The following is a 26,261-nucleotide window of genomic DNA, read 5'->3' as shown; positions in this document are numbered from 1 at the left end:
TATAAATTTTTCTTTTATACAATTACTTGTACGTTTAATGAAACTCGAATAAAGTTAATTACAGAATATTATAATCTAGTAGAATTACTACGTACACTACTATGCATAATGTATAAATTTTAGTATAAAAGTTATTTAAAGATAAACAGTCAACTTGATCGTGATACTTCCATTCCAAAGATATTTAGTGCTTCTCGACGGACGATCGATCGAAACGGGCAACTTGACAAAAAAAATCTGTCGTGGGACGCTCAGTCCAACGCATTCTGCATTATCTGGTTCTCCAGTTAATTTTGGACGGCCCCAAAAATATTCCGAGCAAAGTGTGGACGGATCCCAAATCCGTGATCTTCGATCTTGTCGCGATTGCTCCGATGAATGATCTAAAATCTGAAAACACGATCATTTTAAAGCTCCAACGGGATTAAGAGTAAAAATGTTGATTTTACCTCGAGGCGGATCTTATGGGGAAATGGCCACTTCAGAATAGAATCATGACGACCACGGGTCAATCCGACGCCTATGAAAACTGTACCGTCCGGAAAATATCGCGGTGTTACTTTGATGAACATGGCATACCCATTCTGGCCCACGTAAAATGTCGAACTGCGTAGGCAACGAGCAGTTTTCCAATTGGTAAGCTTCTCGTCAAAATGCTTTATCTGCCAGTAGTAAAAGAAGAGGTTCGCGGGCCCTGGGACATATTCAGATACCGTATTAACTCTATATTTTATTTGTAATTCTATTTAGTCCAATATTCGACTATAATTCAGCGATTTAATCAATTCCCAAGTCTCAGTCAAACCTCTTAATAATGTTACAACATAATGGTACAAACCATTTAATAATGAAGTTCTTTGGATCGTATTGTTAAAGTTATCGATTTCAGACTGTCTTGGAGAGAGTGTATCGCCTTTGCCTTCGTGATAATCGTCGTATAATTTCGCCAGTTTTGGTACTTCCTTTTTCCCCTCCAAAACAGTGTTTAGCAATGCCTTGATTTCTTCCAGTTCTTTGATCAGGCCTTTTTCTAAAGCTCGCAACTTTTCATCGATCATTTCTGGATATTTAAGAATAAAATTAGATAATAGAAAATAACGTGAACAATTGAAAAAAGATTAGAAGTTATTTCCTACTAGTATTACAAACTCCAGTAAGTATTCTCGTGACACTGGTACGTGCGCTTGCAACCAATTCTTCTGTAGCGATTTTACAACTTGCATGTTGCGTTTCCGTGACACCTTCGTCACTCGTTAAATTCGTGTCTGTAACAGCTGAAATTTTTTTTCTTTTTTCATAAAACTTTTCTACATTTTTTAATCTTTTATTCGTCGATACATAAATAATTTTATAACATCATATAGAAACCTTTATCCATTAATACTTACATAGTTGCAAGTCGTTTGCATCGCTTGCATCACAGCGAGTTAAGTGGAGCGTATTCAGATACAAGAACAGCAAAACCATCGATGACATCTTGGGGAGTAACTCGTTCTAAGATCATTCGAATTTATACTCACTTAAATAAGAATGTCGCAATTTCCGGAAACTTGTAAAAATAGATTTAACAGCATTCTCAGATGATCATATTAGAGCTCTTCGAAACTTCTTCAATCGTGAGATAGTGTTTCGTTTGAAATAATTTACGTTTCGGTAGGTAAGATATACATCTAGTTCACAACCTGATCACTGCGTAACTGTCCTCTGTATCTCCCGTGAATTATAAAATATAGGTAAATCCCTACCCTTCCTGTAATCAACTTAGATATAAAAATTATAGAAATACTTTTTTTCAAATAAACGATGTAATTTATACATATGTAAGAATTATTTAACACTTGTCACTAATTTTCCTTTTTAAATAATTTTAATTTTTAAATTCTAAGAATTTTTATATATACACACACATTCAAACTGCTTATAAATTAAGCAAGTACCCAATGTTTTTAAATGATGAAATTTTTAATAAAAGTAAAACGACCGTTTTTAATTGTGTAAAATAAATAAAACAATTAAAATTATTAAAACAATTTTTTCTGTATATTTATTACATAAGGGAATAAAATATAATAGTAGGCAGATTTCGTTTCAAAAGTTTTGTTTAACATATTTGGCGGTCTTTTTCACAGTCGCGTGGAAACGCGCGTGCATGTAAACGGAGGTCCTAGTTTTTGTCATTTCTACTCTAAATTAGATCGTATTTCGTAGCAAAATGAGCGAAAATGTACAAGGAACATTTGTATCGGAAAAAATTTCTAAAATCAGATGGAAACACGCAGATTTTGAAGATGCTACTAATTTTATAACCGGTAGTTGGGATGATCCGGTAGGGTTATCTTCAGTAAACTTAACCTAATGCATTCTCATGTACATATGAATTATTTACGATTATTGTATTAAATAATGTTAATCATTTGTAATATTGTAATTTTCTATCATGTAATAGGTAAATAAAGTAACACATTGGACATTTCAAATGAATGACGATGGTGAATCCTATCCGGCAGTCGTATCATCTTATGCAATTCTCGGAGACGTAACTGAAATAAAGGTTTTTACTTTATAATATATAAAAAATATCATGGATAATTTTTTCATCAACGTTTTATTATTTTTACAGTTTATTTCAAAAGATTTCTTCGTGGTGTCAACATCTATAGGTACTGTTAGGTTGTTACAGATTCATGAAAATCCATACTCTCAATTTAAAGAGCACATGTCATGGGAATTTATACACAAATTTGAGTAAGTTTCATTTATAGATTAATATTATAAATTAATTATATATTAATTAAGATTTATTTCTTTTTAAACACAGTTTATGCTTCATTAATCTTTTTTTAATAGTAATACAAGCGATTATGCATCTTGTACTGGACTTTCTACGTTTGAACAAGACATAGTTTCAGTGGGTGAAGATGGGAGAATTAATCTTTTAACAGCTGGGCAGAAGCAGCCAATTAGATCTATTAGTACTATAAAATTTTATTTTGTACATAAAATATTTATTTTATATGTTGATTTTACACATAAATAGCTGAATTTATGTTTTAGATGATGCGGATAGTTGCTCTATATATTGTATTGATTTCTTAAGACATAATGAGATACTTACAGGAAATTTAAGGGGACATATGAAAGTGTGGGATTTAAGAAATGATCAAGATCTTCCTGCTACAACATTCATGCTTTCTGATCAATCAAAAGTACAATCTCTTTAATATTATCTCTAGGAAATTATTTATATACCTCCAAGTAAAGAGAAACTTTTGCAGACAGAAGCTACGAGTATTGCTCATCATCCTACTCAGAGACATATTGTCGTGGCTGGTGGTGGAGATGGCAGCTTAACAGTTTGGGACTTGAGACATAATACATACCCAATGTCTCAACTCAATGCCCATGCCAAGGCTGTTAGCGAAATACTTTTTCACCCTGATAGACCAGAAAATCTATTTACGTGTTCAACAAGTGGTGAATTGTGGCATTGGAATAATGCCCAACATTCGAAACTAAGTTTAGGTAAGTTTTGTAATAAACAAATCTCACTGTATATTAGTAAATTATTCCTTTTTTAGACCCTACAAATACACATTGGTTAAACACGATTGGTACAAACGGTAAAGTTAATGTAACATCGCTTTGTAGTGCTATGCATAAGCCAATAAACAGTATTGACATCGATAGATCAACATTACTTTTTGGATGTGATAATGAAGCAATGTATATTGTTAGGAATATAACTGTTTAATAACTATCCTAATTATATATTTTTCTAATTGTAACATACGGAGAAATAAATATCTTTTTTATCTTATGTCTGTTTATTTCAAGATAATGCACAAATTTGTTCATCTGTACATAAATTTAAAATTGACCGCTTTCGAAATGAATTACTTGTTTCGTAGTTATTTTACGGTACTTGTAGCTCCATCTATCGTTGCTTTTTGTGGCACTTGTAGCTCCATCTATCGTTGCTTTTTCTGGTATTTGTAGCTCCATCTATCGTTGCTTTTTGTGATTACGTTTACAGGAAGCTTTGGCCTGTTAGTTTGCCATTTTGTGACGCCTTGTGTGGAAGTTCGTAAACAGATTTTGCTTTGCTTGCCTGCGGAGGGACAAGAATTATGTCCAAACGAAGGATCGAGGTTGTGGATCCGTATATTAAACGGAAAGCGTGAGTGTTTTAAAGCATTTTTAATTGTAAAAATTAAAGAGTTCGATGAGATATTTTGCCATGTGCATCGTTACAAGTTTTTGTGATCCTATCGCGCATCTCATTGAACGAACCCCGCTTCCTGAAAATAATCTATGTAAAATATGATTAATCCGTTGAACAATAATGTAATAAAATGATCTAACATTTTAAATTCATAGAACAATTCTTTTCTATTGCTGTTGACTGACTTGATCAACTCAACTATAAAGGTTCTCAACTAAATTTCTTTCTTCAATAGTATGTTGTATATTAATATATATGGGAAATTAATGCATAATTTTACAATACGCTGAAAACATACGCGTTATAGATAATTATAGATACACGAGAGAAATTTCGGATGAACTTAAATATCATTTGTTTTCCGTCTGATTAGTTTTCATAACAATGAAGTGTTCTCAACTTTCATTACTTTATGTCATTGTCACTCATGTATTATTTCGTTGTTATGTGATTAAAATAATTTTCAAATAATAAATTGGACCAGCTTCATATACTCTATAGTTTATCTGTTGTTTTATAGAGATGGCTCGGCTACATCCAATAGCACAACTATACCTTCGACAGCACCAAAAAATCAAGTTCAGCTAAATCCTTATACTAGTCTACCTTTTACACCAAGATATCATGAACTTTATAAAAAGAGAATCACTTTACCAGTATTTGAATACCGTACTGATTTTATGAGATTATTGGCACAACATCAATGTATTGTACTCGTTGGAGAAACAGGTTCTGGAAAAACTACACAAATACCACAATGGTGTGTAGAATATTCAAGGCGTATTGACAACAAGGGTGTTGCTTGCACTCAGCCAAGAAGAGTAGCAGCTATGTCTGTTGCACAAAGAGTTTCAGAAGAAATGGATGTTCCATTAGGTATGTATTATGTCCTTTTAACTCTGAAGACGTTTTTATATTTCTGAACTAAAAACTGAGGTATATTTATATAATGTCTTCACAACAATTTTTAAAACAGGTGTGGAAGTAGGATACAGTATTCGTTTTGAAGATTGTAGTTCTCCGAAAACTATATTGAAGTATATGACTGATGGTATGCTGTTACGTGAAGGAATGTCAGATCCCATGCTTGATGCTTACCAAGTGATATTATTAGATGAAGCTCATGAAAGAACTTTAGCTACAGATTTGCTTATGGGTGTGTTAAAAGAAGTGATTAAACAAAGACCGGATTTGAAACTTGTGATTATGAGTGCAACTTTAGATGCTGGAAAATTTCAGCAGTATTTTGATAATGCACCCTTAATGAACGTACCTGGCCGAACTCACCCTGTTGAAATTTTTTATACACCTGAGCCTGAAAGGGATTACTTAGAGGCTGCTATCAGGACAGTTATTCAAATTCATATGTGTGAAGAAGTAGCAGGAGATTTGCTCCTCTTTTTAACTGGTCAAGAGGAAATTGAAGAAGCTTGTAAAAGAATCAAAAGGGAGATGGATAATTTAGGTCCAGAAGTAGGTGAACTTAAATGTATACCACTCTATTCTACACTGCCTCCAAACCTTCAACAAAGAATCTTTGAACCAGCACCACCTACAAAGCCTAACGGTGCTATTGGTAGAAAAGTAGTAGTTTCTACGAATATTGCGGAAACGTCGTTAACTATCGACGGTGTCGTCTTTGTGATAGATCCTGGATTTGCAAAGCAGAAGGTACTGTGAAGGTTGTCTTAGTGAACAGACTATAGATCATTATTATTTTTTATTCTTGTACTGCATTAAATCAGTTTTTTAAATTCCCGTTACATTATTTAACAGGTATACAATCCCAGAATTCGTGTAGAATCTCTCCTTGTATCACCCATTAGTAAAGCATCTGCGCAGCAAAGAGCTGGTAGAGCTGGACGCACAAGGCCCGGAAAATGTTTCAGATTGTATACTGAGAAGGCATATAAAAACGAGATGCAAGATAATACTTATCCTGAAATTTTAAGATCTAATCTTGGCAGTGTCGTATTGCAACTGAAAAAGCTTGGCATTGACGACTTGGTATATTGCATTTCTCATGAATATAATTTATTTCCAATTGAATATGTTATTAAATAATTATTTCCATAAACTGTTTTTACTGTAGGTTCATTTCGATTTTATGGACCCTCCTGCACCAGAAACTCTTATGAGGGCTTTAGAACTTCTTAATTATTTGGCTGCTTTAGACGATGATGGAAATCTCACAGATTTGGGTGCTGTGATGGCAGAATTTCCATTAGATCCTCAATTGGCAAAAATGCTCATTGCATCTTGTAATCATAACTGCAGTAATGAGATATTGAGCATTACTGCTATGTTGTCAGGTACAGTATTATTAAGAACATCTTTTCTATCACATCATTAGGTTCATACTTCTCTTGCGAATAAAGTAATTTTAATACGATAAAAGCAAAAGTCTAAGTCAGGATCATGGTAAGGTAACGTGGTTTTAAATTGATGATTGATGTTGTATTAGTCCCGCAGTGTTTTGTGAGGCCAAATGAATCAAAAAAAGCTGCGGATGATGCTAAAATGCGATTTGCACATATCGACGGAGATCATTTAACGTTACTGAATGTTTACCACGCCTTTAAACAAAGTAAGTACCTGCAACTTTTTTAAGACTGCGTTTGTGACATTACAAATTTTAATTCATGTCTTTTTATAGATTTCGAAGATCCACAATGGTGTTACGATAATTTTGTCAATTATCGATCTTTAAAAAGTGGGGATAATGTTAGACAACAACTAAGTAGAATAATGGATAGATTTTGTTTAAAACGTACCTCTACAGACTTCACATCAAAAGATTATTATATCAACATTAGAAAAGCCCTTGTGAACGGTTTCTTTATGCAGGTAGATGTAACTAAAAATAAGTTTTATAACAAAAAAATGTTTCTTGTATACGTAATACTACCTCTTTTTTATGTATATTAGGTTGCTCATTTAGAAAGGACTGGTCATTATTTGACTATTAAAGATAATCAAATTGTACAACTTCATCCAAGCAGTTGTTTGGATCATAAACCCGAATGGGTAATTTATAACGAGTTCGTGCTTACGACCAAAAATTATATCAGAACAGTCACAGATATTAAGCGTAAGTTACATTTTTATTAAATAATATGAGAGAAACTCATCTCTATAAACATATGTTATAAATATTATATTTTTTATAGCTGATTGGTTGCTTAAAATAGCACCACAATATTATGATTTACAAAACTTCCCACAATGTGAAGCAAAGAGACAATTGGAAGTGATCCAAGCGAAGTTAGATTCCAAACAGTATCAGGAAGGATTCTAACCTCTATATATTTTAGTTATCTTTAAAAATGGTGTCACATACACATACACACACAAAATCATTGATAATGTGTGGTTGATCTGTTTTCGGCATTGCGTCGAACACACAGTTTTTCCAAACATAAAGAAAAAAAAAATATATTAAATATCGTGAGGCGCGGCCGAAAGGATAGTTGTCTGCTCTGTATTTTCACTTAAAAAATATGTAAAGAAAAAGACAAATTTTAATGACATTTATAATTTTGTACAAGCTTTAGCGAAACTTGTACGTTTTTTAGGCTGATGTACCGTCAAAAATTTGAATGTTTGTAGATTTTGTTCTGTCCTAATATGAAATTTGACCTTTAATCTGTTAGAAGGCATGTGGAAAGCATAGTTTATTGATAAATGGTTTATTTATGTACATTAAAGAAAAATTTAGTAACTAAGTAATTTTACCAATAGAATTTGTTGATCGACGTTTGCACATTCGGAATGTACTACTAGATAAAAAATAGATTAATTTTTGTATTAAATGTTGAACAAGTATGTCAGATAAGATGTATACAATGCTTGCTATCGATAAGAGCACTTTACATAATCTTCAGCATAAATTATATGTTTGCTGTTTTTTCTTAAGATCAAGTAGTACCGTTTTATGTGTTATATATTTCACTTTTTCCAAGTACACACAGCTGAAAATATTACATATTTATTATAATTTTATTATGACTGAAATGTGCATATAACTTATGCAAAGTTTTTCCTGTTTATAATCAACACAGAACTGCATTGTAACAATTTTACACAAAGATAAATGAAAAAAGCAATCATAAAGAATTGGAAATACGACCGTAAATTATAGTATGAAAAATCTTTCTAAGAATCTATGTGATACATTTAAAAAGAATCAAATTATTCTTATTTATGAATGCTAGCATAATATAAATTGCAACCCTTTTTCGCGGTGAAGAATTAACTTACAATGTTACAAGCTATCTCAACAAGGCGAAAAACAAATTAAACTTAATTATTATTCAAATAATAAATCTTCAATGCTGTCTGAAATAGGCTGTATGCAGACGAGCGATTTTTATCCATGCGATATTGTTATGGTCATATGTTATTTTTTTTTGTTTTTCCTGTTTGAAACAGCGGAAACAGACATATGGTCACAGCGATATCATGCGGACAAAACTCGCTCGTCTGCATCGGGTCTTAGGATAATCGTATACGTTAAGAATCGTGAAATGTTTTCGCTTGTTTTAGAATTGAAAATTTTTAAATAGCTCGAGATATTATTATACTACAAAATACTTTTTTCTAAATAAGATATAATGTCACCAGATCTAAAAACGTTTTGCGTGTTTAACATGTTCAATAATAGTTTGTTTTTGTAAATAAAAGATACGCAGGTATTAAAAGAACATAGAATCACGAAAGATGATCGCGAACAGTTTTCATTGTATTGTACCACTTCATTCCAATAAAATATTAAAAATATGATTCAATCGTAATAATTGTTATAACGAACGAATTTAATTTCTAATCTTAAAAACTGTGTGAACTTATTGAGCATTTATAATTGGAATTTTGATACATAGTACATTACGTTTTACGTAATACACTAAAATATTTGATGGTTACAGTTTATAGTTCCTTATCGCGATTCTTATATATTGCAAGAAATGTTTGAGAACCACTGAGAAAGCACGAGGATCGTTGTATTTCATCATTTACCAATTTTCGTGAAATTGAGAATTATGGCATCGTTCATGGTACCGGTTGCAGCGAGATTTACTCGTGTCACGATTGATAGTTTGCACAATTTAAATAAAAACATTTTACTTAGGTAAGATTCCGAATATTATAGTTCGTTATGTTAAAATATGCGACTCATTGAACTTATATTTCAACGTACATATAGAGGTTAGATTGCTACATAGTGTTTATCCATTACTTTATTATTATACAATTTTTTTAAAGTAAAATTGTAATATATTTAATAAAGATGATCATATATTTTTTAAAGCTGTTATATATTTAAATGAAACCTTACGTAGTTAATTGGTTATGTTACTAGTAAGAGATTTGAATAATTCTTTATAATAAAGAATATGTTAATAAATAAGTGTTATAAGTATTAATAATACCTTATGCTAAGTTATTCTTTTTGAAGAAGAAAGTATTGATGTCTTAAAGATTTTGTTCATGATTTGAAGGTTAACTCAACCATCACAAGTTTCTTGGCAAAGGCAAGAGTATAGTACTATTACAGAAGAGCAACAATCAGAAAGGGGAGAACCACAATCTTCACAATTGGAACTTACAGAAACTGAAAAGAAATTGAAAGCAGATATTGATCTCATTAATAAGGAATTATTGGATCTTAAAGCTCATAAAAATGAATTAGAAGATAAATACAAACGAGCGCTTGCTGATGGAGAAAATCTTAGAACTAGACTAACTAGACAAATTGAAGATGCAAAAATATTTGGCATCCAAGGATTTTGTAAGGATCTCTTAGAAGTAGCTGATATTTTAGGCAAGGCTACAGAAAGTGTACCAAAGGATGAACTTACAGAAAAAAATCCACATTTAAAAACATTATATGAAGGTTTAAAGATGACAGAGGCACAGTTACATAAAGTAAATAAGAAAATATAATTCAACTACATTTTCATATACTAAATAATGCACTAAATTATTCCTTTGAAATGTATTTGTATAGGTATTTAAAAAACATGGTTTAATATCACTAAATCCACTGAATGAAAAGTTTGATCCTAATCAACATGAAGCACTATTTCAACAGGTAAAATTTTTTTGTTTTATTTATATAGATTATTGTGTATTAAATTAATAAGGATTATATTTTTTTCACATAGGAAGTTGAAGGCAAAGAACCAGGAACAATAGTAGTTGTATCTAAATTGGGCTATAAATTACATGAACGAGTAGTAAGACCAGCATTAGTTGGTGTTGCCAAAGGATAATTCATGATTGTTAATTAAATGGAAATTAGATATAATCTCATAAGAGCGATCCGTGAATAAAGTGTTGGCACGTATATATTGTAATTAAAATTAAAATGTAACACATCAAAACATGAATGTCATACAACTGATATAAAAAAAAACTGGAACTAATTTTATGAAAAATAAACTTGTTCTTATTCTGTTAGATTTAAGAGAGAGTGTAATATGAATCTAAATTTTTATGTTTTTTGATTGCCAAATAGATAAACGTATTTAAATATCATTTCTTTTATTATACTATATTGCATTCTATTATAGCATAGAAGAATAATATTTAATTTAGTGGGAAATTTATTATAAAATCTATAAAAATAAATAGAGCATTGTAGTATAAATATAAAAAATATTACAATATTGAATTTTTAATGAAATAAAAGACCTTTACTTTTTATAATACTTCAGTTTTATCCTGAACATCTAACATCTTTCAAAAACTTTATACAAGTCAGGCAAATTGGCTATTTGTAATATTGTTGAATCATGTGCAAAATGTTTAGGAGGAAGAAAACTCTCCTTAATTGCACCATATAGAACATGTTCTGTAATGTACTTCCATTCATGAGTATCATGTATAGGACTCATTTGACTATAATATTTTGCTGTTTCCCTACAAATGGTTCGAAAGCATGGTTGTTCCGACGACCACTCTACTTCAGTAGCTAAACGTAATATATAGAGAGGAAGACCACTCACAGATGGAAAATATTTTTCTGAAAAGAAAACAAAAGATAATCTTGTATTGGATTCTAAAGGTAGTTTATTAAAATGTATTTACCTAATAATACTGGTAAAGATTTTAAATTCCCCTTTTTATCTATAACAATAGAATAATACTCTTTTAACATATCAGCTTTCTCCAATAACAATTCTTTAACACTTGTAGCTAATTCCTCTTTTGGTCCATCTTCCTCTGACCATCCAGCTTCTTTAGTCTCTAATCCTAACATAGCTATATCATATAAAGGAAGTGCCTCCTGCAAATAAGTGTAACTTGCAATATAATAATAATGTTCTTTGTCGATGTACATACCGAAAATTTGATGACTCCGTAATTTGCAAAATCATAGAGCATAATTTCATAAAATAGTTCCTCCCTAGATGTAACAAAAATGTTCTTAATCAAGCTTGATTTTTTATATATATTATGAATGTTTTATGGACACTTACGCTAATTTTTGCGTATTGCAAAGATACAAATTGACTCCACTTTGAACTAAAGCGGAAGACTGATCGATACAACCAACAAAAGTTAATTCTGATAAAATATGTTTCAAACCATCGTGACATGCGTCTTCTACTTCTTTACGTAATTTCAATACACTCGTTAATTTTACTTCTCTTCTAAAATTGTTTATTGAATAGGATTTAAATTCATATGAACTTTCTTTGTCACCATTCTTATTGTCATCGGTTTCTTTTAGTATTTGTTCAGTAATAATTTTCGTCTCGTTGGGTTTATTGCACTCTTCAGGTTCGTCGTTTCTTATTTCTTTATCTATACTATTTTTATCTGTCTTTTGTTCTTCTAATTTGATACTTTTATTTCCAAAGTATTTATACACTTGTTTACGTGCTTTATCTGCAATAACGTCGATACATTTTTCTTTCGTAGAGTCATCTGCTATATTTTGATCAATTTCTTCATTTGTCATTTCTAAAATATCTTGCACGCCATTTGATCCATACTGTTCTTTGTTAATATTTGCAGTAGATGAATCTAAATTAGATTCATCAAATACTGCAGAATCTGACGCAAGTGGACTTGTATCATCTATGATATTACTCCACGGAGTATCCGATTTTTCTGTTGCTTTTGGTATAACATGCGTGGAGATATCCTTTTCTTTAGTATCATTTACATCTGATATCGGGCGCTGTATTTTATTTACATCTTTCTCGTCATTACTATTAGTATCTTCAACTTTAGTATCTTTGAAATCAATATCATCATTGTTTCTAGCATATTCCATTGCGGTATGAATGGTAAAATTGAATTTGTCCAATTTTTGATCAGATGCATCAGTTCTGATCATTTCTTGAGGACGAATTTTTTTTGTTCTATCATCTTTATCTTTCTCATATTCTGGCAAAATCTCTTTCAAAACTTCTTTTGTGATATCTGTTTTTGGCAACCGCGCTTGTACATAAAATGTTTTAGAAGCACTATTCCCAGACAGTTTCTCATCTAAAGCGAGTTTCATTCTTTCAATAATAGAATTTTCATGGAGAAATTTAACTTCATGTTTTGTTGGATGTACATTAACATCAACATTTTGCGGATCAATTTCTAAAGATATATAACACCATGGGTGGGTCTTTTTTGGAATATAAAATGTATAGATTTCTTCTAACATTTTTCGAATAGCTGAAATAAGGTAATTGTAAAATATCATTTTTATGTATAAAATCTTCTTGCTCTAATACTTTAAAACTTACAGGATGATTCTACTAATCTGTTATTAATGAATAAAAGAAATATCATCCTCTTGCTTGTGTAATTTGGATTTGTTACCAAAGCATGCATTTTAAATCTATAAGTATCATCTGTAAGTTCCACTTCTAATAATTCACGAAAAACAGGATTGCCATAAAGTATTCTTATATTGTTCATCTTACTTGAATTATGTGGTGTTCGAATCTAAATGTTAGAAACATGTTTATATATTTATAAATAATAGCTTCAATTGTGTGACTATTTTTACATAGTAAAATACCTGAGGTGTGACTTCACCATGTTTCTTTAATGTGAACCCTACAGTAGGATTATGTATTGCATATTTTGTAACTACATCTGAAATTTTATTGAATTCTTCGTTTGGATTAGAAAAAGCCTTTCTTCTTGTTGAAACATTATAAAACAAATTCTCAATTAATATTGTAGTACCTTGGTTTCCAGCGCATAATTTAGGTGGTGCTTTTAGCTTACTATCAACATATGATGCTCTAATATGAAAATGATATTGTTAAAAATATTTGCTCAGATTTCATAACACTTTATATAATTAAACATACTTATAAGCACATTTCTCATCTGCAGTTTTTGTTGTAATTGTTAAAAGTGATATATGACTAATGCTCGCCAAAGCTTCACCACGAAATCCAAAAGTCGATATTCCCTGAAGATCTTCAAATGCTTGTAATTTACTTGTTGTAAATCTTTCACAAACAATTTCCATGTCTTCTTTTCTAATACCTGTTCCATTGTCTTGAATCTGTGATTAATAATGAATATTTAGTTGTAATAATAACTTTCCTACTTGAATAGTTGGAGAAAATACCTGTAATAATTTTAATCCGCCTTCTTTAGCAATAATTTGTATATTAGTTGCTTTTGCATCAAGACTGAAACATTTGTAATATAAAGTGTGCAGTGTAAAAGACATACATACAACAATTGTGATTCAAATATCTAACCTGTTTTCCATTAATTCTTTTAATGCATTTGCTGGTCTTTGTATTACTTCACCAGCTGCGATTCTATTCACTACAGTTTTGTCTAATTTCTTTATCTTTCCCGCTCCATCCATTTTTAATCACGCTGTTTTTAGATTTGTATCAAAACCTCGAGAAACAGGAGTCAAGTATTACTCTAATTTACACCATAGTATATGCATAATAATTATGTTATGTATTATACAATATAACTATATTTCTAATAATAAGAAATGAAAATACAAGTCTAGTCTCAGAAAGCATGTATTTTTTACTTATAATAAGAATGTATTGTACATATTACACGATTTGTGTAAGTCGGTCTTCGTGCCGAACTTTTGAATTTAAATTAGCAAGTATATCAGTACTTTCTCCCGCTACTTTATGCCTCGTTTTGATATATTTATAGGTGTTTTGGATGCGTACAGAATTCGGAGCCAATGGATGTGCGCAATTGATCATCTATGGAAACTTATTGAAACGCGAGATTGAGTGTATTAAAAGTCCGCTATGCATGCTGAGCTGTTTAGCAAGCGAACAGTGAATATTGCGCTCAGTGCAAATGATCATACAACTATGATTTATTGTTATATACACGAAATGAATGACACGAAAGGTAAGTGTCTGAATACATGGTGACAGTGTGTTTATTTATTTAGTGTTTGTCTAGTGAATTTTTCGTAACAATCAATCGCGTAAATTTATGTTCGAAACATGTTGAAAATGGCTAACGACAGAAACATCACGTTGAAGTTTCACCATGTCTATGAAGTATCGATATATCTCAAAATTCCTTGGATTGTTTTTTTTGCGAATATAACCCTAAAAACTAAAACTTTATTCAAATACAACAAAATTTTTTGTCAAGATCCAAGAAAACATATTTAGTTTTGCTATGTTTATTTATGACATATTTTATATTCTTGCAGGGTATGATAGTATCTTTCGAAGCAGTCGCCTATATGCAAGGCCAGTTTAGCTGAATAAGTAGTACAGTAGTATCTTGATTCTTTTATTCCATCTTTAATTTTCTGGTTGGAACATTCCAGAAGTTCATGAAGTATTCTCGGGATAATGTCACGAAAATCTCCAACTAATTGATTTAGCAAGCGACGTTCGTATTGCAAATGCGTTATTTTGTTTTTATTCTGTTTCTCCTAGTTTGCGTTATATTAATAAGTAAGAATTTATGGTTGATATTCTCAAGCCCAAAAAAAATAATTTTTGCAATCATTTCTAGGACTTTCGCATAAAATAGTATGTTTGTCTGCTTTGGTCTGCTTTGCCGACCCCGTCCAAATATTCATTGATGTCATTCATCATCATTACTATCATGTAATCATCACTACGAACATGTCCTCTCTGGATCTTTTAGGCATCGTGTATAAGGTGTTTATATAAAATGTAGGACTTTCGGTTTGTTTCGGGGCAAGGGTAACACGCGGACCCTGTGGAAAAAGGGAAATGTGAAGGAACGAAGAAGGGAAAATAAAGGGTGAGCATACGAGGAGAAAGTGAAAGAAAAGCGAAAAGAAGTCAGGAACGAGAGAGAGATACAAATTAGAAAAACTAGAGGAGAAGAGGTTAGGAAGTCAAAAGCGCGGCAAATAAAGTAAGGTAGGGAAACGACAGATGGCGTCAAACAGAGGAAGACCAAGGAATGCGGGTAATGCGGGAGATAAGGCAGATTTCAAAAACACATTGGATAAATACAGCTTCTCAGAAAAAGAGACATCAACCAGGTAGAGAGAAATGGAAGTAATGATGAAAAAAATAGAGAAAATGGAAAGAGGATTTGAGGCAATGATAAAGGAAATAAAACGGATATTCGAAAAACAAGTGGAGGAGATGAAGAGGGAAATGAAAGAGGAAAGGGGAAGAAGTGAGAGAGAGAGAGAGAGAGAGAGAGAGAGAGAGAAGAGCGGGAAAGGGAAAAGAAGGACCTATTGGGCAGAATTAGAAGAATCGAGGAGGAGAGGGACAGAGCAGAGGGAGAGAAACGAAGAAGGAACATAGTAATCAAAGGAGTAAACTGGAACGAAGAAATCAATGAAGGGACAGTAAAGGAGTTCATAAGGGAAAAAATGAAAATAGGGGCAGAAGTAGAAAGAACACATATGATAAGGGTGGGGGACAAAAACACAATAATAGTAGCGATGATGAAATCAATGGAGGAAAAAATAAGGGTAATGAAGGAGAAAAGCAAATTGGAAAAGGGAATATACATAGATGACGACCTGACAAGAAAAGGAAGGGAGATACAGCAACAAATAAGAAGAATAGCCAGAGTAAGAAGGGAAAAGGGCGAATATGTAAGGATTGGATATAAGAAGCTAAAGATAGAAAACAGATGGTACAGGTGGAATGAAAATGAAGAGAGGCTGGAGGAAGAAAGAAAGAGAGGGGAAGAAAAATGAAAAAAGTGGAAAAAGGGGGGAGACTACAAAGGCGATGAAAATGTGCTTCTGGAATGTAGCAAGGTTAATAAGTAAGGACAAGGAGGTGAGGGAATATTTGAAGACATTCGACATGATTGGATTCACGGAAACATGGATAGAGGATGACAATTGGGAAAAACTAAAATATAGACTACCCAAAGAATTCAACTGGAAATGCAGAGCAGCAATGAGAGTAAGGAAAAAAGGAAGATTAAAGGGGAGAATAATAACGGGTATAAATAAGGAACTGAGAGAAATAGAATACAAAGAAATAAGTGATAGTATAGTGGAAAGAAAAATAGTATACAATGATAAGATATATAGGGTAATAGTAGTTTATAATCAAGACACAAAAGGGACAAGGAAAGAAATAGAAGAAAGAGTAGAAGGAAGAGAAGAGGAAGTGATGATCATCAGCGGAGACTGGAATGCAAGAACGGGAGAAGGGGGAGGGCTGATAAACGAGGATTTGAGGAAAGAAAAAAACAAGCGATCAAAGGACAAGACAATACACATGGAAGGAAGAACTCTGCTAAAGTACCTGGAAGAAAGAGGCTGGATGATAGTCAATGGAAGAGATAAAGAAGGAAAGGAGTGGACATATAGGAAAAGAGGAAACTCTGTGATAGATTATGTGATTGACAACCAGGAGGCGACAGAAGAGATAATTGGCATGATGAATTGGCAGAGTCAGACCACATGCTGTTAGAAATAGAAATAGGGGGGCCGGAACTACAAGCAAATGAGGAAAAAGAAGAAGAAGAGAAGGAGAAAAGGGAATGGACAAACGAAAGTGTGGAAAAATACTTGGAGGAATGTAAAGACTGGACATGCAATGGAAGAACAGTAGAGGAAATGTAGTCAGAAATCAAAAAGAAGATAAACGAAGCAGTGCCAAAGAAGAAAGTGAAGATAAGGAAATGGGGCATGGGAGAGAAAGCATGGTGCGACAAGGAGTGGAAAGAAAGGAAAAGAGAGATGAGAAGGAAGATGACAAAGTTTATGAAAGGAAAATGCAGCAGAGAAGCGCTCATAGAGGAAAAAAAGGCATTCAAACAGCGGAGCAAACAAAGAAAGGAAAGACACGAAGAAGAAGAAATGGAGAAAATAAAGAAGATAAAAACAGAACAAGAAGCGTGGAAATACATAAATAGATACAGAAGAAGTAGAGAAGGTATAGATGAGGAAATAAGCGAAGAAGAGTAGAGAAATCACTTTATGGAAATTTTAGAAGGGACAGAGCACAAAGAGGGCAGAAAAACGGGGGGGGGGGGGGCAGGGGGGGGAAGAGAAAATAATGGAGGAGAGAGAAGATAATATAGAGAAGGAAGAGGCGATATACCAGCTAAGAAATTTGAAGAAAAAGAAAGCAATGGGGGAAAACGGGTTAGAAAATGAAGCATGCACCGAAGGAAATGGGGGAGGCGTTATGGGAGTTATTAAGGAAAATATGCAATGGGGAGGGGATGCCAGAAGATTGGAAAAAGGAAGTAATATGTCCGATATATAAGAATGGGGACAAGAGAGTAGCGAAGAGCTACAGAAGAGTAACGCTAATGGATACAGCTGAGGCGTATAATAGGTGATGGCCGTGATACTTGTAGCTGCTGGCTGTAGATGTCACTGATGGGGGTACTGCTGTTTTTCTTCCATTTTTGATGCGTAGAAGAAAAATCGGACTCCGGTTGCCGGGATTCGAACCCGGGCCCCGAACGTTCGTAACCTAAGGCGCTAATCACTGCGCGCTGTCGTCCGACACTAGTTAGTGTCGAATGGTGGTATTTACTGTTGAGTGCCGCCACAGTACCCCCTTACCAGTGATAACGTTTCTTCTTTGCGTGGCAAAGCGTCAGCCGATTGCTGTCAAGCCCGTGTAGATGTTGCGCGTTGTTCTCGATGTGGCGGTGGATACCTGTTGGTACGATGCGGAGCATTCCGCGTACGGTCGTAGGCCTCTGTTCCTCTTTTTAGTATGACGTGCTGGTGGTGATGCCCATGAACTTTGCAATGGCTACATCACTCCTGACTTGGTCATCGTCTCGTATCTAGTCATCTGCTTGTGTGGGTCGGCGGTGAGGCGTCGAGTTTTGCTGAAGAGGAGAGCCGTTCCGTGTGCGTCGTAGCGGTAGATCCAGATTGCCACAGTCTTAGATTCGCGATGATCGAAGTCTCGGGTAGCGCTATCACGGTCACACACACCTCTTTTTCGCTGTCGATCACGTCGGGGTCACCAATTTGAGGTGTAAGTGTTGTCCGTGATAATTGTAGGATGCTGGCCATAGATGTCGCTGCTGATGGGGTACTACTAATTTTCTTACGTTTTTGATGCGTAGAAGAAAAATCGGACTCCGGTCGCCGGGATTTGAACCGGGTCCCGAACGTTCGTAACCTAAGGCGCTAACCACTGCGCTGCCTACTAGTTAGTGTCGAATGGTGGTATTTGCTGTTGAGTGCCGCCACAAATATATACGTGGCAGGACTGGAAGAAAAACTGATAGGAGAAAGAAAGGTATGGTCACTAACATATGCAGACGATATTGTGCTGATGGCGGATAGGGAAGAGGAGCTAAAAAAAATGTTAAAGAAGTTCAAACAATTTTTAAAGGAAGTCGAATTAGAACTGAGCACGGAAAAGATCAAAATAGTAGTCTTTGAAAAAAGAAGGAACAAAAGGAGACAAAGAAAGTGGAAATGGGGAGAACAAGAATTAGAAGAAGTGGACGAGATAAGATACCTAGGGTACATACTACAGAAAAACGGCAGTGATGAGAAGCACATACAAGACAGGAAAAAGAGAGCAGCAATAGCAATGAAGAAAACATGGAGTGTGGGAGAAAGAATATTCAAACAGGACTACAAAAGGAGAATGAAGATGTTTGGAGCACTGGTAGAGAGCATGGCGCTGTTTGGAGCAGAGGTATGGGGTTGGAACATGGAAGAAAGACTGGATAGAGTACAAAGAAGATATGTGAAATGGATATTAGGCTTAGATATGTCAACACCAAATTATATATTGTTAGAGGAATGCAAGATAATAGAAATAAAGGAAAAAGCATTAAAAAGAGCAGTAAGGTATGAAGAGAAAGTCCTAGAATCAAAAAAGGAATTAGTAAGGGAGTGTATAAAGGAAAAAGAGAGAAACTGGGGAAATGGTCATGAAGGGAAAAGGGCAAGAAAGAGAAAGAAGGGATTGGAAGAGGTGAGAAAGGGAAGGACACAGATAGAAGCAGAAGAGGAACAAGAAAGGATGACGGCAGATCAAATTATAGAAGAAAGAAGAAAGAAAGACGCAGAAGAGAGGGGGAAAATGATAAGGGAATCCAAGTATAATATACACTACAGAAATATAGTCAAAGAAAAATTACCAAAATACTTGGAAGGAAGGATGAAGTGGAAGAACAGAAGAATACTGGCAAGATTCAGATGTGGAAACGAGACCAAAGCAAGGGAATACTGGAAAAAAGAGGGAGAAAAAAGATGCAGTCTATGTAGAAGGAAAGAAGACCTGAGACATGTAATAGAAGAATGTGAAATAACGGGAGGACCAAAGGACATAGGAAAACGCTAAATGAGACTGGAGAAGGTTTAACAGAACTGAAAGCAATAATAGAGAAGAGAAGGGCAAACGACAGGAAGGATGTACAGCAAGGAGGCTAAAGACCAAAGTTGCAATAGTTTTTAATCATTAGTTGCTAATTTGTAGTTTCTAGTTTTAGTTTTTAGAGATAGAATAAGTAAGGTAGTGCAATAGAATAGAGTGGAAAAGAGGGGAGGTAGACATATAAGAAGAGAAATAGACATAAGAGACGTAAAACCGAAAGTTCGCCCAAAGCCGAAAGGCACGGACTAAGCAATAATAAATAAATAATAATAATATATAAAATGTATAAAATATATAAAAGACTATTCATCTGATAGTGCCATTGAGAGACTGAAATTCGTTCTGATTCTGCCATCATCACAGATCGTGAGTTACATTAAACGGAAGATAAGACTTCATCGCTAAGATCTCTAATTTTCTTTTCACAAGAAACGTAATACTGTTTAGTTTAGTATACCTTTGCATAGATACGCGTATTATGTGTAAATACGCATAAGATTATCGCTTAGAAAAATAGACTTGCGCGAGCCACTTTATAAGTGAATTTATTCTACTTATATTATACTTATACTACTATTTATACTACTGTGAATAGGCCGGGTAGCTATTTGCCGACACTCGTACCCAAAGGGATAATCTAGTTTTTAAATTTTATTTTTTGCAGTGATAAAATATGTCGGAAGTTCCCGCAATTGGAATTGACTTGGGCACCACATATTCCTGCGTCAGTGTCTTCCAACATGGAGAAGTCAAGATCATTCCAAATGATCAGGGAAATCGAACGACACCGAGTTGTGTCGCCTTTACAAACGAAAAAATACTGATCGGCGAAGCAGCCGAAGATCAGATCGAGACGAACCCGTTTAGCACTATCTTTGGTAAATAAAACCAATCCAGAATTTACTACATCAATTTCTTCTAATCCTCGTCTCTTAATTGTGTAGTTTTCATTTTTGAATTCTCATATGTATTTTTTCATTTAATCATAATAATTGTCGAGTTTCAATGGCAAACGACGTAAGTGTCAAAAAAGAAGGAATGACCTTTTAAATGAAAGAAGATACAAATTTCACACTTGATATCATGGTGGATGTAAATGCTAGAAAAATTTAGTTTATGTTTTTAGAGTTATCGTAGGATGGGATGAAAGACATAATTTTGTTTTTCCTTGCCTATTTGTATTGAGAGCTATGAATAATTTCCGGAATTTGCATTATTTCCTATTTTAACTCTTTGATCTGTATTACCGTATTATAGGATTATTTATTCAGAAATATTAGAAATTAGGATTTCAAATGATTTCTATCCTATATGATAAGTTTATTGATAGATGGATCTATTTACAATGGATTAAACAGGAAACGATGGTTATTTAGCGTGAAATAAATACAGTAATGTGATATAACTAATACAACTAAATTGATAATTCACAACTTACAACAACTCGGAAACTCTCTCTTGACTCAACTCTCTCGACACAACTTTTGACTCGCAACTAACTAACTTTTCACAACTCGACTCTCAGTTAACGACTGCCTATTAATTCGTCTTTCTCCCTTAACCTCTTAGGTACGATGCGCCACTATAGTGGCCTTCGCGGATGTCATCTTACATTACGACGCGTCACTATTGTGGTTCACTCTACTGACTCATTCGCTCACTGTTTGAACTAAATGATCTTTTTCATTTGTCTTGCTTCATACTTCTTTTGCCCTTACAACGTCTTATAACAGCGTTAACAATATACAGACAGAATATCTTTGTTTCTGTAGTTCTTGTTTTTGATACGCCAGTGTCAGATATTAATTGTTGTTTTTCGTTAATATAAATATATCATTATTAGGTGCACTACATTCATTACTTTTTCATCATTAGACGTACTACATTCATTCATATCTGTATTTGTTTTCTTTTTACCATACGAAATGTAATACCAAATACCTTTGCGCACTGCACTATCGCGTGACTGAAACTACATTACTACTTTATGCTTTTATTTTACATATATCTGAAATATTATTTCTTTTTTGTGTTCATAAAATATTTCGTGAGTGTTGATTCTGTTTAATGGGAATGATCATCACGAAGAAGTATAGATACTAACAGAAATAACATGTAATTATATACCTTATTATTTCTATAAATTGTTCACATTCCTTACCTTTATTAACATATCATTTAAACATTTCTATAATCCATCTTTATTTGTAATATATTATTAAGTTGTAATATGTTCTATTAAACAGACACGAAGAGACTGATCGGCCGTGGCTACTATGATAAGACGGTACAGACAGACAGCAGATACTGGCCCTTTGTGGTGGTAAGTGATAAAGGTAAAGCAAAGATTAGGGCTTTATACAAGGGTACAATAAAGACATTCTTCCCTGAAGAAATATCTTCGATGGTGCTTAAGAAGATGAAGCAGACAGCAGAAGCGTACTTAGGGAAGACTGTTACCGACGCTGTTGTTACTGTTCCAGCAAACTTCAGTATTTCTCAGAGACAAGCCACCAAAGATGCAGCAGTAATTGCAGGTCTAAACGTTTTGAGACTAATGAACGAATCAACAGCGGTGGCGATAGCTCATGGTTTATACAGACAGGACACAGAAAAGAGGTTCGCGTTGATCATTGACTTAGGAGGTAGCACCTTCGATGCTTCCGTTGTTACCATTATGAATGGTAATTTCCAAGTCATAAATACAGTAGGCGATAGTCATCTCGGCGGAGAAGACTTCAATGACAGAATGGTGAATTATTTCGTTAAAACTATCAGGATGAACTACAGGAGAGACTTAAGAATAAGGACAGACGAGAATATCAAGGTTCTTAATCGATTAAGAATCGCGTGTGAGAAGGCGAAGAGAATTTTGAGTTCATCAACGGAAGCCAGGATCGAAATAGATTCTCTCTTCGAGGGCATTGATTTCTACGTAGACATCACCAGAGAGCAATTCGAAGAACTTTGCGAGGATCTATTCACAAGGATATTGAATATAGCTACGTTAGCTGTGAAGAATCTATACCATCTCGACCAGTTTGTTCTAGTCGGCGGATCTAGCAGAATACCAAAGATTCAGAAATTACTTCAAGATCACATATGTTGTGATTACACAGAAATCAACAAATCGATCAATCCTGACGAAGCTGTTGCTTATGGCGCAGCTGTACAGGCTGCTATTTTGCTCGGCGATAAGTCGGAAGTACTTCAACGTTTATCGCTAGTGGATATCATTAACCTACCTTTGGGTATAGAAGGAGCTTGTGGTGTCATGATACCCGTGATCGAGAAGTACAAGAGGATACCAATAAAAGAAACGAAAACCTACACAACGTATTCCGATAATCAACCTGATGTCCTGATCCATGTATGCGATGGAGACAGAGCTATGACTATAGATAATAATAGTGTCGGCAAGTTTGAGCTTACTGGCATTCCACTTGCACCTAGGGGCGTACCCCAGATTCAAATAATATTTGACATCGATGCAAGTGGTATTCTGACCATCTCTGCCATTGAGAAATCAACTGGAAAGGAGCACAAAATTGCCGTCAGGAAACAAGAACGATCGGAGGACGCCATCAACAGTATGGTGGAGAAAATGGAAATGTACTGTAAGGTAGATCGAGATCAATAGGATTGCTGCCAAGAATTCCTTGACGTTCTACTGTTTGAACATGAAGAGTACAATAATGGAGGATAAGAAGATCAAAGATAAGAGCGATTCGTCTAACAAGCAGGAGGTTATCAATAAATGGAACGAAGTAATTTTATGGTTGTATGCGAATCAATCGGCAAAGGAAAAATTCGCCGATAAACAAAAAGAATTGGAAGCCATCTGCAATTCTATTGTTATATTACTTAGTAGTTAATTCTTTTTATAGTTACTTATAGTTAATTGCATTAAGGTGGGGCCGCACCTGATGGATGGGTTCCCTAGCGCGGGTGCTCGAGAACCAGCCATCGAAAAAGTTGACTAAATGCAACACACTGTCTACTGAACTGAACATCTTTCTATGTTTCATCTTATTTATTTCAATATCGCTTTGTACATCGATTCTCATATTTATTTATCATAGAAATATTTATGTTTTGAAATCAGAGACTATATTTTGTTGTAAGAAAAGTATTGAAAACTCGTAATGTATTTCGTTGTGTGTACTTATTTGTATCACATCACATCTTACCTATTTGCTTGCTTTTCTCCCTCTCCCCATTTCTCTCCCTCTCTCTCTCTCTCTTTCTCTCTCTCTCTCTCTCTTTACTTACACACATTTACTTTACTTATCTCTGTGAGTATCTAGAGGATTTATTTCGACAGATTTATCAATGTTTTTCATTCTTGATATTCAGAAACCTTCTGGCTTATAGAACTGTACCAGAATGATCAAGTACGTGGTGATAACGCTGATAAACTGAAAGTAAATATACACGAATATAATTAACAACATCATATAAATATCAAATATTATGGTACTCACTCTTGTTAGCAAAGAATTATTCATTTCAAAGAAATCACACGCAGTAAACGTAATTCTATATTGTTTCAGTTGCAATGAGAAATCATTGATTTCGTTTCGAACACAGTCTTGTTCGAAAGTTGATCGCAGAAGACTTTCCATTCCGAATCCATTCAGGTTCAAGGCGACATTACCACGGCATTCATTATTGAAGATTCCTAACTGCTCCGGCTCTTTGTTACCGAAGCAAGACAATTTGTTAAATTTCGTCGAGTGTTGTGTGTTCAGTATAAATTTACTGATATATAGCCCAATTTTATCTATCTCTCGGTGGGTCAATGTACACAGCCAACACATCAAAATAAATTGAAACACATAAATTATCCAGATCACGTTGTTCAGAAATATGAAACCACTTTTCTGTTCCGCGGCGCTCATGTAGATTCTAAACAGTTTCGCGACCACCATTATAAAAGCGTTCGTAGAACACAATAGCAGATCAATGCCATAAATTTCGTTCACTGTCATTATTATGGAACATATCTCTGCAAGAAATCGATTGATTACAAAGATGAAGTGCACAGAATTATGAGAAAATTGTTTTATAGTGGTATAGTGGTGAGGGACGAGGAAGAAAAGTCGTATGTTTTAATTCGAAGAGAGAAGATAAATTTTGCCCTTGATTTTAAACTATGCCCTTCGGAGATTTTTGCCTTCAAACAGAAAAATTCTGTTCCACTTACGTCACTCACTCTGAATTTATACGCTTAGAAACAAGCCACCATTCTCTACGTACCATTATGCAGTCTTCTAATTCTTCTGATCTTCAAGGCGATCCAATAGGATGTTAGTTTTTCATCTAACTGTTTGATCATCTCGTTGATGGCTCTAAATTTGTGGCAGATCATGTATACGATGACATCGAACACGAAGCTGTTTACTAAAGTTTGCGCGATCGTGTAATAGAGAAACAGATCGGAAACAAAGATCTGATCAGGTGCAATGAAATAATAATAAAGGATATGAACAGCTAGCGACACTGGACCACATAATAACGCTATTATAATGGCCAAGATTTGGCTGATTTTCACGCATTCATCATTGATCGACAACCCTTTGCTAATATTTTGATTCAACGATTCCAACATCTTCATCAATTCAGGCCATTTATCGTAATGTCTTATTATATGACAAACGTAGTAATAGGCTGCGAGATGGCACACAGTTTCGTTCATGCAGTACATAATTTCGAATAACTTGCTGGTGAATTGTTTGCCAAAATTTGCAAAGTCCATTGCACTGAACGCGATGATCACCGAGCACACGCTGAAATGGATCACTCGCAGGATGACGGTGATCCATTTTGGACAATTCTTCGGCCTAGCCACTCCGACTCCTAACAACCAAGAAATATACATTATTGGACGTAATGTATTTTCTGGTTTCGTCGGATTACTCTCCACTCGGAAGTTTATCTCTTCCTCCATGGCGGTTAATTCTTTTTACTAATATTTCTAAAAGTCTCCTACTAAAAGTTTCTACTTTACGAGAGAAATATCAAAGAACGAGGTTTCCTCGAAACGATACGTTTTCTTAGGGACAACACGGAATATTGAGCTTTCAATTCGAGAATTCGTGGCTCGCGCAGTTTGCTAATTGATCTGATAATATGGGGGTTCATACATGATTTAATGTTTCAGCGTGACTTATGCGTGACACTGTAAAGCACTTTCATTCGATAGAAGCAGGATTGGCATGAAATTAAAAGCAAGGAGAAAAAATAAAACAAAC

At 34.2% G+C, this 26,261-nt stretch overlaps 8 protein-coding genes across 11 annotated transcripts; 5 read left to right on the top strand and 3 right to left on the bottom strand.

The window, feature by feature from the left end:
- Positions 1-13: 13 nt before the first annotated feature.
- On the bottom strand, positions 14-1,755 carry LOC117240256 (TNF receptor-associated factor 6-like). The gene is made up of 5 exons (XM_033506231.1): positions 1,389-1,755; positions 1,137-1,274; positions 839-1,060; positions 450-694; positions 14-390 (listed from the first exon to the last, which is right to left on the bottom strand). Exons 1-5 carry the CDS (start codon positions 1,474-1,476, stop codon positions 136-138), a joined length of 948 nt encoding a protein of 315 aa, XP_033362122.1. The 5' UTR covers positions 1,477-1,755; the 3' UTR covers positions 14-135.
- Positions 1,756-2,121: 366 nt separating this feature from the next.
- LOC117240224 (putative pre-mRNA-splicing factor ATP-dependent RNA helicase PRP1) lies at positions 2,122-9,004 on the top strand. Of its 2 annotated transcripts, XM_033506189.1 has the most exons (15): positions 2,122-2,326; positions 2,447-2,551; positions 2,621-2,745; positions 2,848-2,972; positions 3,055-3,206; positions 3,276-3,522; positions 3,579-3,723; positions 4,743-5,098; positions 5,199-5,893; positions 5,999-6,229; positions 6,315-6,534; positions 6,687-6,809; positions 6,879-7,069; positions 7,151-7,313; positions 7,393-9,004. In XM_033506189.1, exons 1-15 carry the CDS (start codon positions 2,213-2,215, stop codon positions 7,518-7,520), a joined length of 3,120 nt encoding a protein of 1,039 aa, XP_033362080.1. In that variant the 5' UTR covers positions 2,122-2,212; the 3' UTR covers positions 7,521-9,004. The 2 variants fall into 2 exon arrangements, with proteins under 2 accessions (XP_033362080.1, XP_033362079.1); XM_033506188.1 differs by lacking the exons at positions 2,122-2,326; positions 2,447-2,551; positions 2,621-2,745; ... (2 more) ...; positions 3,276-3,522; positions 3,579-3,723 and adding an exon at positions 4,023-4,177.
- A 114-nt stretch (positions 9,005-9,118) lies between these two features.
- On the top strand, positions 9,119-10,759 carry LOC117240233 (grpE protein homolog, mitochondrial). Its single transcript, XM_033506204.1, has 4 exons — positions 9,119-9,350; positions 9,721-10,147; positions 10,230-10,313; positions 10,387-10,759. Exons 1-4 carry the CDS (start codon positions 9,262-9,264, stop codon positions 10,492-10,494), a joined length of 708 nt encoding a protein of 235 aa, XP_033362095.1. The 5' UTR covers positions 9,119-9,261; the 3' UTR covers positions 10,495-10,759.
- A 162-nt stretch (positions 10,760-10,921) lies between these two features.
- LOC117240223 (DNA mismatch repair protein Mlh1) lies at positions 10,922-21,567 on the bottom strand. 3 transcript variants are annotated; one of them, XM_033506184.1, is made up of 10 exons: positions 21,446-21,567; positions 13,951-14,098; positions 13,815-13,878; positions 13,549-13,748; positions 13,251-13,479; positions 12,973-13,174; positions 11,704-12,901; positions 11,567-11,630; positions 11,312-11,510; positions 10,922-11,246 (listed from the first exon to the last, which is right to left on the bottom strand). In XM_033506184.1, the coding sequence occupies exons 2-10, from the start codon at positions 14,061-14,063 to the stop codon at positions 10,954-10,956; spliced, it is 2,562 nt and encodes an 853-aa protein (XP_033362075.1). In that variant the 5' UTR covers positions 14,064-14,098; positions 21,446-21,567; the 3' UTR covers positions 10,922-10,953. The 3 variants fall into 3 exon arrangements, with proteins under 3 accessions (XP_033362075.1, XP_033362076.1, XP_033362077.1); XM_033506185.1 differs by lacking the exons at positions 13,815-13,878; positions 21,446-21,567 and having other exon boundaries at positions 13,951-14,069; XM_033506186.1 differs by lacking the exons at positions 10,922-11,246; positions 21,446-21,567 and having other exon boundaries at positions 11,340-11,476; positions 13,951-14,301.
- Positions 14,348-24,157, top strand: LOC117240226 (heat shock 70 kDa protein cognate 4-like). The gene is given in 4 exon segments (XM_033506191.1): positions 14,348-14,584; positions 20,672-20,885; positions 22,254-23,643; positions 23,645-24,157. Coding segments are annotated over 3 exon segments (1,833 nt in total). The 5' UTR covers positions 14,348-14,584; positions 20,672-20,680; the 3' UTR covers positions 23,883-24,157.
- LOC117240232 lies at positions 15,350-17,136 on the top strand. The gene has a single exon (XM_033506203.1). It carries the CDS (start codon positions 16,333-16,335, stop codon positions 17,113-17,115), a length of 783 nt encoding a protein of 260 aa, XP_033362094.1. The 5' UTR covers positions 15,350-16,332; the 3' UTR covers positions 17,116-17,136.
- On the top strand, positions 17,697-19,997 carry LOC117240231 (uncharacterized protein PFB0765w-like). The gene has a single exon (XM_033506202.1). It carries the CDS (start codon positions 18,952-18,954, stop codon positions 19,972-19,974), a length of 1,023 nt encoding a protein of 340 aa, XP_033362093.1. The 5' UTR covers positions 17,697-18,951; the 3' UTR covers positions 19,975-19,997.
- A 97-nt stretch (positions 24,158-24,254) lies between the features above and the next one.
- On the bottom strand, positions 24,255-26,246 carry LOC117240230. The gene is made up of 3 exons (XM_033506201.1): positions 25,267-26,246; positions 24,492-25,015; positions 24,255-24,425 (listed from the first exon to the last, which is right to left on the bottom strand). The coding sequence occupies exons 1-3, from the start codon at positions 25,955-25,957 to the stop codon at positions 24,360-24,362; spliced, it is 1,281 nt and encodes a 426-aa protein (XP_033362092.1). The 5' UTR covers positions 25,958-26,246; the 3' UTR covers positions 24,255-24,359.
- Positions 26,247-26,261: the final 15 nt, after the last annotated feature.

The sequence above is a fragment of the Bombus vosnesenskii genome, unplaced genomic scaffold, assembly GCF_011952255.1.
Source record: "Bombus vosnesenskii isolate JDL3184/JDL3185 unplaced genomic scaffold, Bvos_JDL3184-5_v1.1 scf7180000014579, whole genome shotgun sequence".
NCBI classification, from domain to species: Eukaryota; Metazoa; Arthropoda; class Insecta; order Hymenoptera; family Apidae; genus Bombus; species Bombus vosnesenskii.
The sequence above is the reverse complement of the archived record's forward strand: the minus strand, read 5'-3'. Positions and strand labels throughout refer to the sequence as shown.